At 41.0% G+C, this 13,479-nt stretch overlaps 1 protein-coding gene across 1 annotated transcript; it reads right to left on the bottom strand.

Moving 5' to 3' along the window:
• Positions 1-7,540: 7,540 nt before the first annotated feature.
• Positions 7,541-13,216, bottom strand: pim1 (Pim-1 proto-oncogene, serine/threonine kinase). Its single transcript, XM_048553610.2, has 6 exons — positions 12,755-13,216; positions 12,477-12,577; positions 12,267-12,317; positions 11,692-12,058; positions 9,354-9,530; positions 7,541-8,970 (listed from the first exon to the last, which is right to left on the bottom strand). Exons 1-6 carry the CDS (start codon positions 12,837-12,839, stop codon positions 8,783-8,785), a joined length of 969 nt encoding a protein of 322 aa, XP_048409567.1. The 5' UTR covers positions 12,840-13,216; the 3' UTR covers positions 7,541-8,782.
• Between the last annotated feature and the right edge of the window lie 263 nt (positions 13,217-13,479).

Here is a 13,479-nt window from a genome sequence, read left to right as displayed (position 1 = left end):
TACTCCTGTACCCAAAACATTTCACCACTAACAGGATGTCTTGGAAGAGACCATCATTGCTAGCACAGTAGATTCGAGGATAGTTTCTCCTTGAACAGCATGCTCTGGGCAACTGAGGTGAGAAGCTGAAGGCTGTTCTGAAAATTTAGTAACCATTTTTTCCTAAAACAACAGCAAAAGGTAAGGTTTGCATTTAAAGCCTGGTTTTGCGTATGCCATCTTTTGCCAAATCCTTTGTAGGTGGTGAAATAATTAAAAAAGTAATGACTGTGGCCATTGACTATTCAAATACTTTAAGAACAAAGAAAGAAAAGTAATAGCAATCCAGAACATGGTACTTAATACTTACACAATAGCATCCAGAGATGCCTTCCAGAAATTATTGTGGGACCTGAAGGACTGTGAATGTTTCTCACTACAGTTTGATGAATCCATCAACATCATCAATACCGACCAGCTGACAGATTTTGTGCATATGGTTTTTCAGGACATTATGACTAAAAAAGATCATCTTAACCCTTTTACCCCTTAGAGACAGAACAAAGATTGTCGATATCTATAGCCAATTCAAAAGGTACATGCTTAACAAAAACCTTCCAATCAAGAAATAGGTTTCTATCATAGCTGCTGGTGCACCAGTTATTACAAACGACAGTATAATCCACCAGCAAGCATTAACAAGTAAAATTATGGACGTTTTTCGTGTAACAAAAATTGTTAGGAATGGATGTTCAATTTGAGTCCTTCAGCACTACTTATTAGAGTCTTTGCTCAATGAGCTCAGTGCTGCCTACAGTGAACTAATCATCCATTCTGAGGTGAGATGATTAAGTTGAAGAAAGATCCTGCAAAGATTTTTCAATTTTATGCCTGAAACCATTGCTTTTCTTAATAAAGAAGGAAATATGCAGTGAGCTATCAGACAATGTGTGATTGCCCGACTTCGGGTTCCTTAAAAATGTAAGGTTGACACTGAGTGAGCTGAATCATGAACCGCAGGAAAAGGACAGAGCCTGAACAAATATCATCAGTGCTGTGAACGCATTAAAACTGAAACTGGGTCTGTGCTCCTCGCAAATAAAAAGAAATACTGCAGGCACTTCCCAAGTATGGATAAAATACAAGAAAAATATCAAAGACTTTGAGTAATGGTTTTGCCCAGAAAACTTCAGCACAGACGTGAGGAAGTTAGCACTAGAATTCAGCTGGCTATTCCAGGAATTAGTTTTAATAGAACAAGTCATCATGAAATTCATTCCTTTCAGTAGACATTAATGGGCTATCAAATTTCCATCAGATGTTTGATTTACGAAGCAGTGGAATTGATGTAGAGATGATAACTATGTGCAATGATATTGAGCTGAAAGTAAGATCAAGGGACTTTGATTTTTGAGCACTCATAAGTAGGGAAAAATGTCCACTCCTATCATCCTGCGCTCTTAAGGTGAAAACTTACTTTTACTCCTAATACCTTGGTGAGACAATGTTCTTCCAAATGAATTTAATCAAGTCCAAGTATCACACCTGCCTCACAGATACCCATTTGATGGTCTGCATATGTTCTACAGCCTCAAACCACATCCCAGACTTCGAGGCATTGGCAGGTAATGTGCAGTCACAGGTTGGACTCAGAGAGTTGGTGAGTGGACCAAAAAAATGAATAATTATATCTACTTTTTTTTCATTATATGGAATTAAAGAAAAACTGTTTGTTGCAAACTGTCTTTAAGTAGATCTTGCATTGCATTTGAATTGAAAAAAGTGATCTTGTGCTTAACAAGGCTGGTAACCACTGCTGCATATCGTACCTTCCTGTTCATATATTAATGCTGCTGAAAGTCAAGCGGGAATTGTTCATAATTTCCTTGGATTTTTCAGAAATTAAGCATTTATTCAATAGAGTTCACTAGAGTTAGCTGGAGAAAAATTGGTAGGAGCATTTGAAATATACGCTTTCTCTTCTTTTTATCGGAACATGTTTTCTTACTGGTTACAAAACAGTTTAAAGTGCTTAAAATAGCTATTTGACAGATTTAATGTAGAATATTCCTTTTTATATATTCTTGATGAATTGTCAAAAGACAATTAGTTCTGCTAATTAAAATCTGATGGTATTGCAATGAATGGCAGAAAATATGTTAGAGGACATAGAGTAATCACATTTGGTTTTATAATGCATACCTGAAGTTAATGGAAAGCAACAATTGAATCAAAGGGTTCAGATGGCATTGTAAGCCAGAATAGCAAGATTGAGAAGTTTATAGCTGCTTCAATGATGTTTTCTCTAATTCAGATTCGACGAACTCAGCATTCTGGGACGTACTCATGCTGTGCTCCCAGAATATAAGTTAAAAGAATAAATTAAAAACAGTTTATAATTATCAGCTTACCCTGTCATAGATTAAAACATTTGTTCTGTGTAATTGTGCTCTGTTGTGCTGCTGCCAGGCAGGGTAGAAAGCTCAGAGCCTGTAATGGTGCTGAATGTGTTTCTGATCCCTTCAGGCAAGGTTCACATGAAGCTGCAGCCCTATGCAGTGAGGGGCACCAGCAGGGTTACGCAGCACATTTAACCTTTATTTCCCTAGCTTGGTTTGGACACGTGTTGAAATATCTGCAGCTCCCTCACAACAGGCACTTAGCAGCAGAAAGGGGCTCCATTTGGCCTGACGAGAAAGCAGTTCACAGGTGACTTCCTTCTGCCCAAGCAATTTTCAAAGAAGTGTGGATCGTGTTGAGAGACATATTGGAGAGTAGCTGCATACATTTAGAGTGCTCCTGAGATGCTGCTTGGCCTGCTGTGTTCATCCAGCCTCACATTTTATTATCTTGGAATCTCCAGCATCTGCAGTTCCCATTATCTCTGATACATTTAGAGTGGTGACAGGATTTGGCGACAGCTCTGCATGAGATATGGGGTCTTTCATTGCAATGCCTTAGTGCCTGCAACATGAACGATAATTCATCAAAAGCTGCAGAGAATGAGTCAGTGGACTCTGTTCAGAAGGCCTTACTCAACACAAGTTTTTCAAGAGCTCTCCATGTGGTTACTGCCCATAGAACCGTTCCTGTGATATTGGAGTGTACTTTCCCACATGGATGCTTTTTGGAGCAAATGTTGAGTTGAACACATCAAGAACCCGCTCTGGTTCTGACTCCCTAACCACCATCCTGACATGAAAGCCACCCTAAAAAAGCTTTACATTAAAGTCTTTATTTAATAACACATCCGGTGATTCAAATAGCTATGAATGAATCACCATTGTGCATTTCCTGAATATCTTTCTGACATTTGCCTTTTCCTGGCACAGTGTTCCTGTGAAACTCTACCCTAGTGGCTACAGCATGGCTAGTGGACGGCTGTTGACTTTCAGGTAGTGTTGTGGAAGCAGCCACTTGATGTAGCCTCATGAGTGCAACACTCCAAGCACAATGGAGTCAAATTAATCAATGCTGTCTGGCGGGCCAGAAATGTATCATGAATTTTTGTGTGCAAGTTCATAATGTTCTCCATTATTCTCAATCCTTGCCTAAATCTGCTACAGTAGAACTGATGTGGGATCTCACATTTCAGAGAGCTGGCAGACTTGCTAACTGTACTCCCTAGCCTGGTTCCAGCTCACTCATATTCCTGACTCAACATATACAGGTCCCAACTCTAAACACTAACCTCTAACATTTTTGTGGTGTTCCCACCTGATATAGAGTCATTAAGTTATAGAGTTATACAGCATGGAAACAGACCTTTAAGTTCAACTTATCTGCACCAACCAGATATCCTAAACCGATCTAGTCCCATTTGCTAGCATTTGTCCCTTATCCTTCTAAACTCTTCCTAATCATGTTACCATCAGAGATAACAAGGCGTAGAGCTAGATGAACACAGCAGGCCAGGCAACATCAGAGGAGTAGGAAAGCTAACGTTTCGGGTCTGTGCCCTTCTTCAGAAATTTTAGATCTTTTGCTTCTCACCTTAAACCTATGTCCTGTAGTTTTGGGCTCCTCCACCTTAGGCAAAAGACTTTGGTTATTCACCCTCTTCATTTCTGAAGAAGCGCCCAGACCTGAAATGTCAGCTTTCCTGCTCCTCTGATGCTGCCTGGCCTGCTGCAATCATCCAGCTCTGCACCTTGTTATCTCAGATTCCCCAGCATTGGCAGTTCCGACTATCCCTGAGTGAGATGTTATCATTCAGATGCCTTTTAAATTTTGTAATCGTACACATGTCTGCCACTTCTTCTGGCAGCTTGGTCCACACTCACGTTAACCACCCACTTATCTTTATATTCACACTTGTGGCCCCTTTTTGATCTTTCCCCTCTCACCTTAAACCTATGTCATGTAGTTTTGGACTCCTTCATTTTAGGAAAAAGACCTTGGTTGTTCACCCTCTCCATGCCCTCATGATTTTGGTCACACCTCAGCCTCCGAAGGTCCAAGGAAGGAAAAGCCCCAGCTTATTCAGCCTCTCCCTATAGCTCAAATCCTCCAATCCTAGCAACATCCTTGTAAATCTTCTCTGACCCTTTTCAGATTTAACAACATCTTTCATCAAGCAGGGAGACCAAAACTGAATGCAGTATTCTAAGGGTGCAATGTCCTGTACAGCTCAACATAACGTCTCAAGTCCTATACTCAACATTCTGAGCAATGAAGACAAGTGTGCCGAATGCCTTCTTCACCACTCTGTCTACCTGCAACTCCACTGTCCAGGAACAATGAACCTTTGCCCCTAGTTCTCTTTGTTTAGCAACACTCTCCAAGGCCCTACCATTAACTGTGTAAGTCCTGCGCTGATTTGCCTTACCAAAATACAACCACCTCATTTATCTAAATTAAATTCCATCTGCTACTCCTCAGTCCATTGGCCCACCTGATCACATAATGATGCTTCTTCTTTGGAGGTCTTGTGATGTCGGTGGTAGCAAAAAGGCATGCTGGGTCACATCTCAGCTTTTCTCCACCCACTCATCTTTATATTCACACTTGTGTGGAGGTGAAATCTGCCCACGATGCCTCTTTGTGCTATAATTATCCATTTCCATCCTGTCTTTCTCCTTGTAAGACTTACAATCAGCAGCAGCCTCTTTTGATTCAGCACAGCCTTCCTTTAAGATGGACAAACCTGTTCAAGAGCTAGAGGCTTACCAAAACATATGCTTGCCTCACATGCCATTACACCTTTGACATGAATGAAACAGAACAGGAGTATGGATCATGCTAGATGCACAAAGAAATCATGAACAAGACAGCAGCATGAAATTTGTTTGCTGCTTCAGTCCAACTGAATGGGGATCAGCAGATTGTAAACTGTGAGCCCTGTGGTCAGAGCCAGCCTTTCTGAATTTTCAGATACCAATGTTAAGAAAAAGTACTTAAGAAAAGGCACCCCCATCTACCTACTAACCTCATCCCACCTCCTTGACCTGTCCGTCTTCCCTGGACTGACCTATCCCCTCCCTACCTCCCCACCTATACTCTCTCCACCTATCTTCTTTTCTCTCCATCTTCGGTCTGCCTCCCCCTCTCTCCCTATTTATTCCAGAACCCTCACCCCATCCCCCTCTCTGATGAAGGGTCTAGGCCCGAAACGTCAGCTTTTGTGCTCCTGAGATGCTGCTTGGCCTGCTGTGTTCATCCAGCCTCACATTCTGTTGTCTTAAGAAAAAGTATGCCGCTTTCAGCGACACGTATTCTGTACCTCCCAAATGTACAATATCACAGACTTGAGAGGTTGATCATTATGTATATTTGAGTAATCTATTGTTGACCATGGCAACCGCCATTGACTTTTGTGCCCCAGGTTTTGAAAGAGAAAACATTAACGGTTAAGATTTTTGCTCGAAGTCAATTTCCAGTTTTTCCTGCTGGAAAGTAAATTTGAATGTCAGGAACAGCAGGATTCTGGCTGAAATAACAATCGAACAAAGTGTAAACGTCAATTTTAAAGATGTACTTATCCTGCTATATGACCTCACTGTGCCTGGTTTAAGCTAGATGTGGTGCAGCAGATAGGACTTCATTGAGGGTTCAAGGTTTTGGTCATAATGAAATGCTGTGGATACTGGAGATCTGAAATTGGAATCAAAACATTAACTCTGTTTATCTCTCCACAGATGCTGCCACACTTGTTGAGTTTCTCCCATGTTTTTGCTTTTTTTCTAGGTTTTGCTCTGGGTGTTGAACGCAAAAATTGTGTTGACACTCCAGTGCAGCATACACACACATCTGGAATTATCTTTTAGGTGAGGCAATAAACTGAGGCCCCATCACCTGCACAAATGGATGCAGAGATCCCATTGTACAAATTTGAAGTGAAGCAGGGTTATTTTCTCTGGTAGCCTGGCCACTATCTATCCTACAATCAATATCACAAGAAGAGCTTTTTTGTCAAGCGTTGTTGTTTATGGGAATTTGCTGTGAACAATTTAACTGTCCTGTTTTCTGCATGAAGTTTGAAACCCTTCAAAAGTACTTCCTTAGCTGTAAAATGGTTTGAAATGTCCAGTGGTTGAAGTGTTACATAAATATATGTCTTTCCTTACGTTTCAGAAAATACCATTGGAGGGTCAGGGAACATGTTTGAACAGACCATTTTCAATTTTACATTAAGGTTGGTGCATTAGAGATCATTTTATAATTTAGTTTATTTCCGCCCGTAAACAATTATTAATGTGAACTAAACATTACTGTTAATAGATGAGATTGGTTATTACAGCACATAAAATCAGACATTCAGAGCTATTATTGAAGAGACAATTTTCACTGAGTTCATTTCTAAATCTAATCAAGAGGTAGGAATTAAATTTGCTGACTGTATGGGTTTCACATTGAGCAATTATTTTAGAAGAGTGACAGACACAAATGTACAAGCTGAAACAACAAACTAACGGTGAGGAAACTGTTTACTACTGGAAGATTACTGGAAGATCATCAACCAGAAATATTATCCCTGAATTCTGTTCACAGCTATCTAACCTGCTGAGTATTTCCAGTACTTTCTTGGATTTCATAGGATTCCAATCATGAGATACTATCGCACTCACTTGGTCTTCTTACATAAATGCTCACTGTTGAGGTTTATAAAAATGCAGGGTGATCGTTTCGTTAAATTATCAAAGTTCTGAACTATAGGACAACCTCTCTGCACAGAAGAAAATTGGGATCTGTATGGGTTCTATTCAAACCTTGAGTAACTGTGTGGAGTGTTCACATTCTCCCTGTATCTGCACAGGTTTCCAGTGTGCTCTGGTTTCCACCCAACAGTTCAAACATAAGCAGCTTAGGTGGATTGGCCATGCTAATTGTTCACAATGTCTAGGGATGCCTACATTAGGTGGATTAGCCATGGCTAATTCAGTGTTGCAGGGAAGAGGGTGGGGGACTGAATCTGGGCATGAGACTCTTTGGAGGACTGATGCAGACTCGATGGGCCAAATGGCCGCCATCTTGCACTGTAGGGGCTCTAAAATCAGGAGGCAACTAGTTTCACAATTTCATATATAACTCTTGAATATGTACTCAAATACGACAAAGTAAATTAAGGCAAATTTTGTTTTATTTGAAATGCTGTATAAAAATAAGTTTCTTCCATTCTAGTTTAATTTACAGGTCTAATCAAATAACAATTCAAACTTCAAGCTGCTTACATGCACCCAAACTAGTGTAAAGATATTGTATATACAAAAAAAAATTTTTGAGCTGGTAGCTATTTCAACCCATACCAGTCCACAGGACACATTAAAAAAGTCACAAACCCCCCCCCCCCCCCCCAAAAAAAACAAGTCTAGACATTAAATACATTTTCGGTTCAACATGCATTTAACAGAAGTGCTCTATATTATATTTACAAAGTCTGGAATTCTTTTCAGTGACATCACTGTTTTCTTTTGGCTGTAAACAGAGTGAACTGAACTAAAGTCTGACGTGATCTTATGAAAATCTGTGGGCCCCATTCTGAACAAATAATTAATAATCGTGGAATGAACAAGTCTGTTGGAAGGTAGTTGTCCAAAAATAAATAAAAATAAATTAACCCACAAGTCAAACCTTTTTATATAATAAATCTGTTTAAAAAAAAACCTCAACTTCACTCAAATAAATAAACAGGTAAACAGGACAGCTGACTTAGGCTGCAATAACCAGTATTTCAACAAAAAAAAACAGGAATTTACACTTTCTATACATATATATTTACATATAATACACACGTACATATATACATACACATATACAAATGGTTAGAGTTCATTCATTGCATTGGTTGTGCATTGATGATGATGCTCTGACATGCCGTGGCTTCATATTCATATTGAGTGTATTGAATAAGTAAGCTGAATGAAGAAGAGTTGAGGTTGACTCTTTTCTGATTAGTGGTGATCTTCAGGTGACAAGGGTTCTCTTCAGTTATTTTATTGGAAGGCTGTAAACAAAATAGTAGCTAGACTAGACCAGTCCCTGTGTGTGTTATGTATGAAGATTGTGCGAAGGAAAGTCAAGTTATTCAGAAGCAGCAGAAGTTCAAGTATTTCTTTTCTAAGTTAGTGGATCCAGCGTTCATAAAAAAAGGCACTCGAAGAGGAAGAGCCAGGCTTGTCGTAATGCATGATTCAAGTTAATGACAACCGACGCTTGCAAAGGAGAGGATTCTGGTTCTTCATCACCCCTCCCACTAATCAGTAGATTTAAAAGGCCATGGAATCTGGTGAGTGAAACCAGGCGAGTTATTTGGTTCTTCGGAAGGAAGGCAGAGACAGTTCAGTTTTGTGACCATCGGTTCACATTATTTCACAAGTTCTAATTTACTTGAGCTAATGTTGGGTGACTCTTGGCTCAGACTGTGTAATCTTAGTCCAATGGTATCTTGTGAAACAATGCTGTTCTGCATCCAGGGATGGTTAATCATGTCTTCAAATGAGGGTCGATCTGAAGGCCTCAAGGATAGACAGAACTTGATGAGATTTTGACATTCTGAAAGCAAGAAGGAAATCGTGGATTATAAACAGTGTTGAGTTTCTGATTATACTTTCCATACATGTAACAGTTTGTCAACTCAGCAGACAGATATAAAGTAGTAACTATGGTGTGTAACCCAGTTGAGATTTTTGTGGCAGTCTAATATAAGCAGATAAATACTTTAGTGATAACGATACATACCACTGACATATTAATTGTATGTACAAAACATCATTAAAAGTCACAGTGCATTTGACTGTGGTAAGTACCTGACAAATTCCATGAAACTATTTAAAGCAATGATGATTGACTAAATTTACACAGTATAGAGGATGGAGATCTTCTAGAAATATTTCAATTTCCCTCCATTCAGATGGGAGGTAGGAAAAGCTGCTTACCAGATGAAATTCTCCGCCGGAACAGCACCTGTCCTCGAATTATCTCTTCGTCCTGCTCAAACGGAATGTCCCCACATACCATGTCATACAGAAGCACTCCAAGGGACCAAACTGTGGCAGATCTGCCGTGATATCTGTGATGGCGAATCCACTCTGGTGGGCTGTACACTCTGGTGCCTACAAATCAACACAAAGATCCACATTTATGAAACCATTCCCGGTATTCCTTTATGCTGTTAAAATGCAAACGTACAAATTCAGGGCCGAAGCAAACTACTGAAGCCCGCTCTGGCTTTCAATAAGATCACAACTGATCTGATTATTGCACATTCCTCCATGGACTTAAAGTAATAAAATAATAACAAAGCTTAAAAATAAGTCCAGTACAGATTTCTGTAGTTGCATTTTATGGGAACCAAGCTGCACACAAGGTCAAAACATTTCACATTTGATTCGAGCAACTTGTTATTGGCAGACAGAAGATAAAGCGTTTGCCATATTTCTTGTAAACAAAAGAGTGCGCTGAGCTCTTGAAATTCAAATCATCTACACTATCTCGTTCCGCCCTTAGCTTGCAGGAAATGTGGTTAACCTGAAGCTTCCTGCTTGCCCTGCCGTGAACTGGCAGTTATTGACTCGTTGCCATGTGATTTTTTTGTTTACAAACTTTCAGTTGTAAAAAGCACACGCTCCCGCCTGCCGGTGGCGCCAAACACTCAAAATTTTCACTAACGGTTTTCTTTTATTTTTGGTTGTTCTTCGGAGACGAGTTTAATGTTTGAAAATAGGCAATGGGCTGCGCCGTCACCTCTGCGGGGCGCAGCCCCAAAGCTGCACCTTTACAACAGCCAGCTTCAAGCATTAAAGCTAAGATGCATGAGAAGCGATTTTTAAAAAATAATTTTACACATAAATACTATTTTTTAAATAAAAGTCAGTGCTGTCTTAATTTGGAAAATGGACGTTAATAAGTTACGTACACAGATTAAATCACATGGCACAAAAGGGACCATTAAAAATGCTGTTCTGAAATGTCAATGGTTTGGTTTTAAACTGCTTCTTGGTTTTCGCAGTTAAAAGAACAGCCTCCCCACGTCTTTTCAGAGGGTTTATTCCACTCCAGCCCTGACATTGAGCTAACTTAATAATTTATCAATCGGCCACTTGATATCAACAAGAGAGTAACCTATTTCCCGTCACCATAGCCCCAGGTAACATGATTATCGGGTTTCAAAACAATTCCATGACGAAACTTGGGGGAAGAGCTGAAAATGTGGGCAACATTTGTAATTTAAAAAAAACACAGAAGAGGCACAAGATAAATAAAAACAAGATTCACCTCGGCTCCAGTGTAAAAAAAACCTGATTATTTGCATCAGTTTCCAAATAGGAAAGAAAAGGAAAACAGCGTTACACAGGAGGAAAGCAATCTCCAAAACAAAAGGGTGGCACATTGCCAGAAACTCAGCCAACGACGGCAGCAAACACTGGGAACAACAACAGGAGGGAGACACGCCGTCTACAGGCTACATTACAAACCCCGAGACGGACGGACATCACCTCTCCTCTTCCCAACATCTGGCAGAGGGAGACTCCGTCCTGTCTGTCTGCTGTAGCCCCAGCCTAAGCCCACTCCTCCCTCCCCTCTTTGATCCACCCAAGCCCTGGATCACTGAGAGAGATAACACAAAACAAAAACAAATCAATCATTTCATTTTATTTTTTCCAAAAAACAGAGGCAAAATAACCCTGCAAATGCCCCCTTCCCCAAGCTCTTGTAAACACTGCCCATAAATATCACGACTCGAAATTTCTCAGCCTGTTATGATTCAGCCTCTTGTATCTGGGTAATAGTTTTATGTGGGCGGGTGGGTTTTTTGTTTCTGGCGCTCGGCAATTCCCACCACCTCCCCATTAATTACGCATCCATCCCTCGTGATTTGATGTTACCTTAAGAGCCCCCTGCCTCTGGCCGCCCATTGCAGCGAGACAGTGTTTGCGCTGCACTCTTTCGATCAACGCTACGCCTCTGACAAGCAGGCGCCCCGTCGCAGCCACATCACCATCCAAATAAGGAAATAAAGCCATCAAAACAATAACAAAACGGCTTGTTACTACCGCGCAAAAAAATCTCACTATGACAAATGGATTCCAAATCCAATCACCTCAAAATAACTCTTTCCAAAACTAAAGTCTAAATATGTAATTTATTAAGTCATTTCGGAATGCTGAATCTCATTTAACACTAGCCTCTGGTATCTTAACGCAACAGGACTGACTGGACTAATTAAGCTTATTTTTAATGGTGGAAATTCCCCTTTGTAGTAATATTGCTCACCATCAAAATCAGTGTAGACGGTATCCTTTAACAGAGCCCCCGAGCCAAAATCGATGAGTTTGAGCTCCCCGGTCCTCATATCAATCAGGATATTCTCGTCCTTGATATCTCGGTGAACCACTCCGCAGTTATGACAGTGTCTCACCGCCTCCAGGATCTGGCGGAAAAAGTTTTTAGCCAAGTCCTCCGGTAGGGCTCCCTTCTCGGTGATAAAATCAAACAAGTCCTTAACGTGCTCAGGTCTCTCCATGACGATGATGAAGCTGTCGGGTCTCTCGAACCAGTCCAGCATTTTGATTACACCCCGACAGCCCGTGCCCACCCTCTTCAGAAGCGCTATCTCCATGGGAACCCTTGCTCCATTAGACTGCAGGGAGAACACACACAAAAAATAAACCCAATGAAACACCAAGCAATCACTCCGCATCCCAACCCACAACTTCATGTATCGCTTACTTCCCGCCTCAATGTAAATAGTTAAATACATCTGTCAAAATAGGATTTCATTTTAAAAAGGACTTGATACTGTGATTACAAAGGCATACAAAAAGGCACGAGTTTCGCATTTTACTTACCAGTTCAGCCCATTCTGACACCCGATCTCTAGCAACGTGTTTGATCGCAACCTGCAATATAAACAGAAAGGTCCATTCAGTCACCGAATCCAGCGAGTCGTCTATGAAAAAGGTATTTTTTGGAGGGGGGTGGTGGTTGTTCAGAAGGATTTGCACAAAGTTTGGGGAGATAAAACAGAGAGGGAAACGCAGACTTCAAAACATAGTTACCTGCACGCCATCAGCAACTCGAACCCCAGAATAAACAGTCCCAAATCCACCACTACCGAGGACAGATCCAACTTGGTAAATCTTTTCAAAAGGCTCTTTCACTGGAAGAACAGAAAGGAGGGAGAAAAGATTAGCCCATCTTCACTATCACGAAATCGGCGCCTCTTTTGTTGTCTCCGAGCTCCACATGGTTAACGATAACACCGTTACAACACAAAACCCCTTTCACAGTGAGACAGGGAGGCTCCGTAAACACGTAGGAAATGTTAAACAGATACCTTGTTGCAACTGAATTTTCGCCGGCATATCCACGTTTGATGTCGAGTACATATGAGTGAAGGATCCGATCTTTGAAAGCAGCATCCCCCTCTGGAAAACCTCGACTGCAGACTCGGTTATCACTTCCAAGGTTCCGAGTGGGATTTCACCAAAAAGGGAGTAGAGAGGGTAAGGGGGTGGGGGGGAAGCCGGCAAATTTCACCCACACCACGTTGCGAAGAAACACACAGCTGCGATCCTACAAATGTTTCCCTTATTCCAAAGCGTCTGTTTCTCCCAGTGTCCCGGGCAGATGATTAAGTCCCTTTCGAGCAGGAAATCAGTTCTTTTGGATGAGGAAGGAAAATGTAAAAGGGGGCGGGTGATGGGGGTGGAGAAAAGGATCAGAGCCGCGTCTTTGTATCACGCTGATTCCCCGGCTTTACTTGGAGTGCGTTCTGTTAGTAGCAACCACTATATACAGATAGTAAAAAAAAGGGCGAGCCGTACACCATCAGCAAACCTCAGAGGAACTGCCCACTTTGAAATACGTCAGGCAATCCAATAGGAGGGTAGCAATGATCTGCCTATCACAGAGCGAAAAAAATAAAAGAATGAAACTGACTAGACTCGACGTGGCGGGAATGACTACGCGCCAAAAAATGCCTCTTGCATGTCTGCTTACAAATAGCTTTGATCCACTGGCTGTAGACAAATATTTTTAAAGGGGAGCGACAATGGCGTT

This window comes from Stegostoma tigrinum, chromosome 21 (assembly GCF_030684315.1).
Source record: "Stegostoma tigrinum isolate sSteTig4 chromosome 21, sSteTig4.hap1, whole genome shotgun sequence".
NCBI classification, from domain to species: domain Eukaryota; kingdom Metazoa; phylum Chordata; class Chondrichthyes; order Orectolobiformes; family Stegostomatidae; genus Stegostoma; species Stegostoma tigrinum.
The sequence above is the reverse complement of the archived record's forward strand: the minus strand, read 5'-3'. Positions and strand labels throughout refer to the sequence as shown.

What these genes read in the sequence shown, in the direction of transcription:
- pim1 (XM_048553610.2), bottom strand. Translation starts at nt 12,839, where the DNA reads ATGCTGCTTTCAAAGATCGGATCCTTCACTCATATGTACTCGACATCA. An exon ending in GAAAATTCAGTTGCAACAAG is followed by an intron (nt 12,578 to 12,754) that starts GTATCTGTTTAA and finishes CTGTTCTTCCAG; the next exon opens with TGAAAGAGCCTTTTGAAAAG. An exon ending in GAGTTGCTGATGGCGTGCAG is followed by an intron (nt 12,318 to 12,476) that starts GTAACTATGTTT and finishes TTTATATTGCAG; the next exon opens with GTTGCGATCAAACACGTTGC.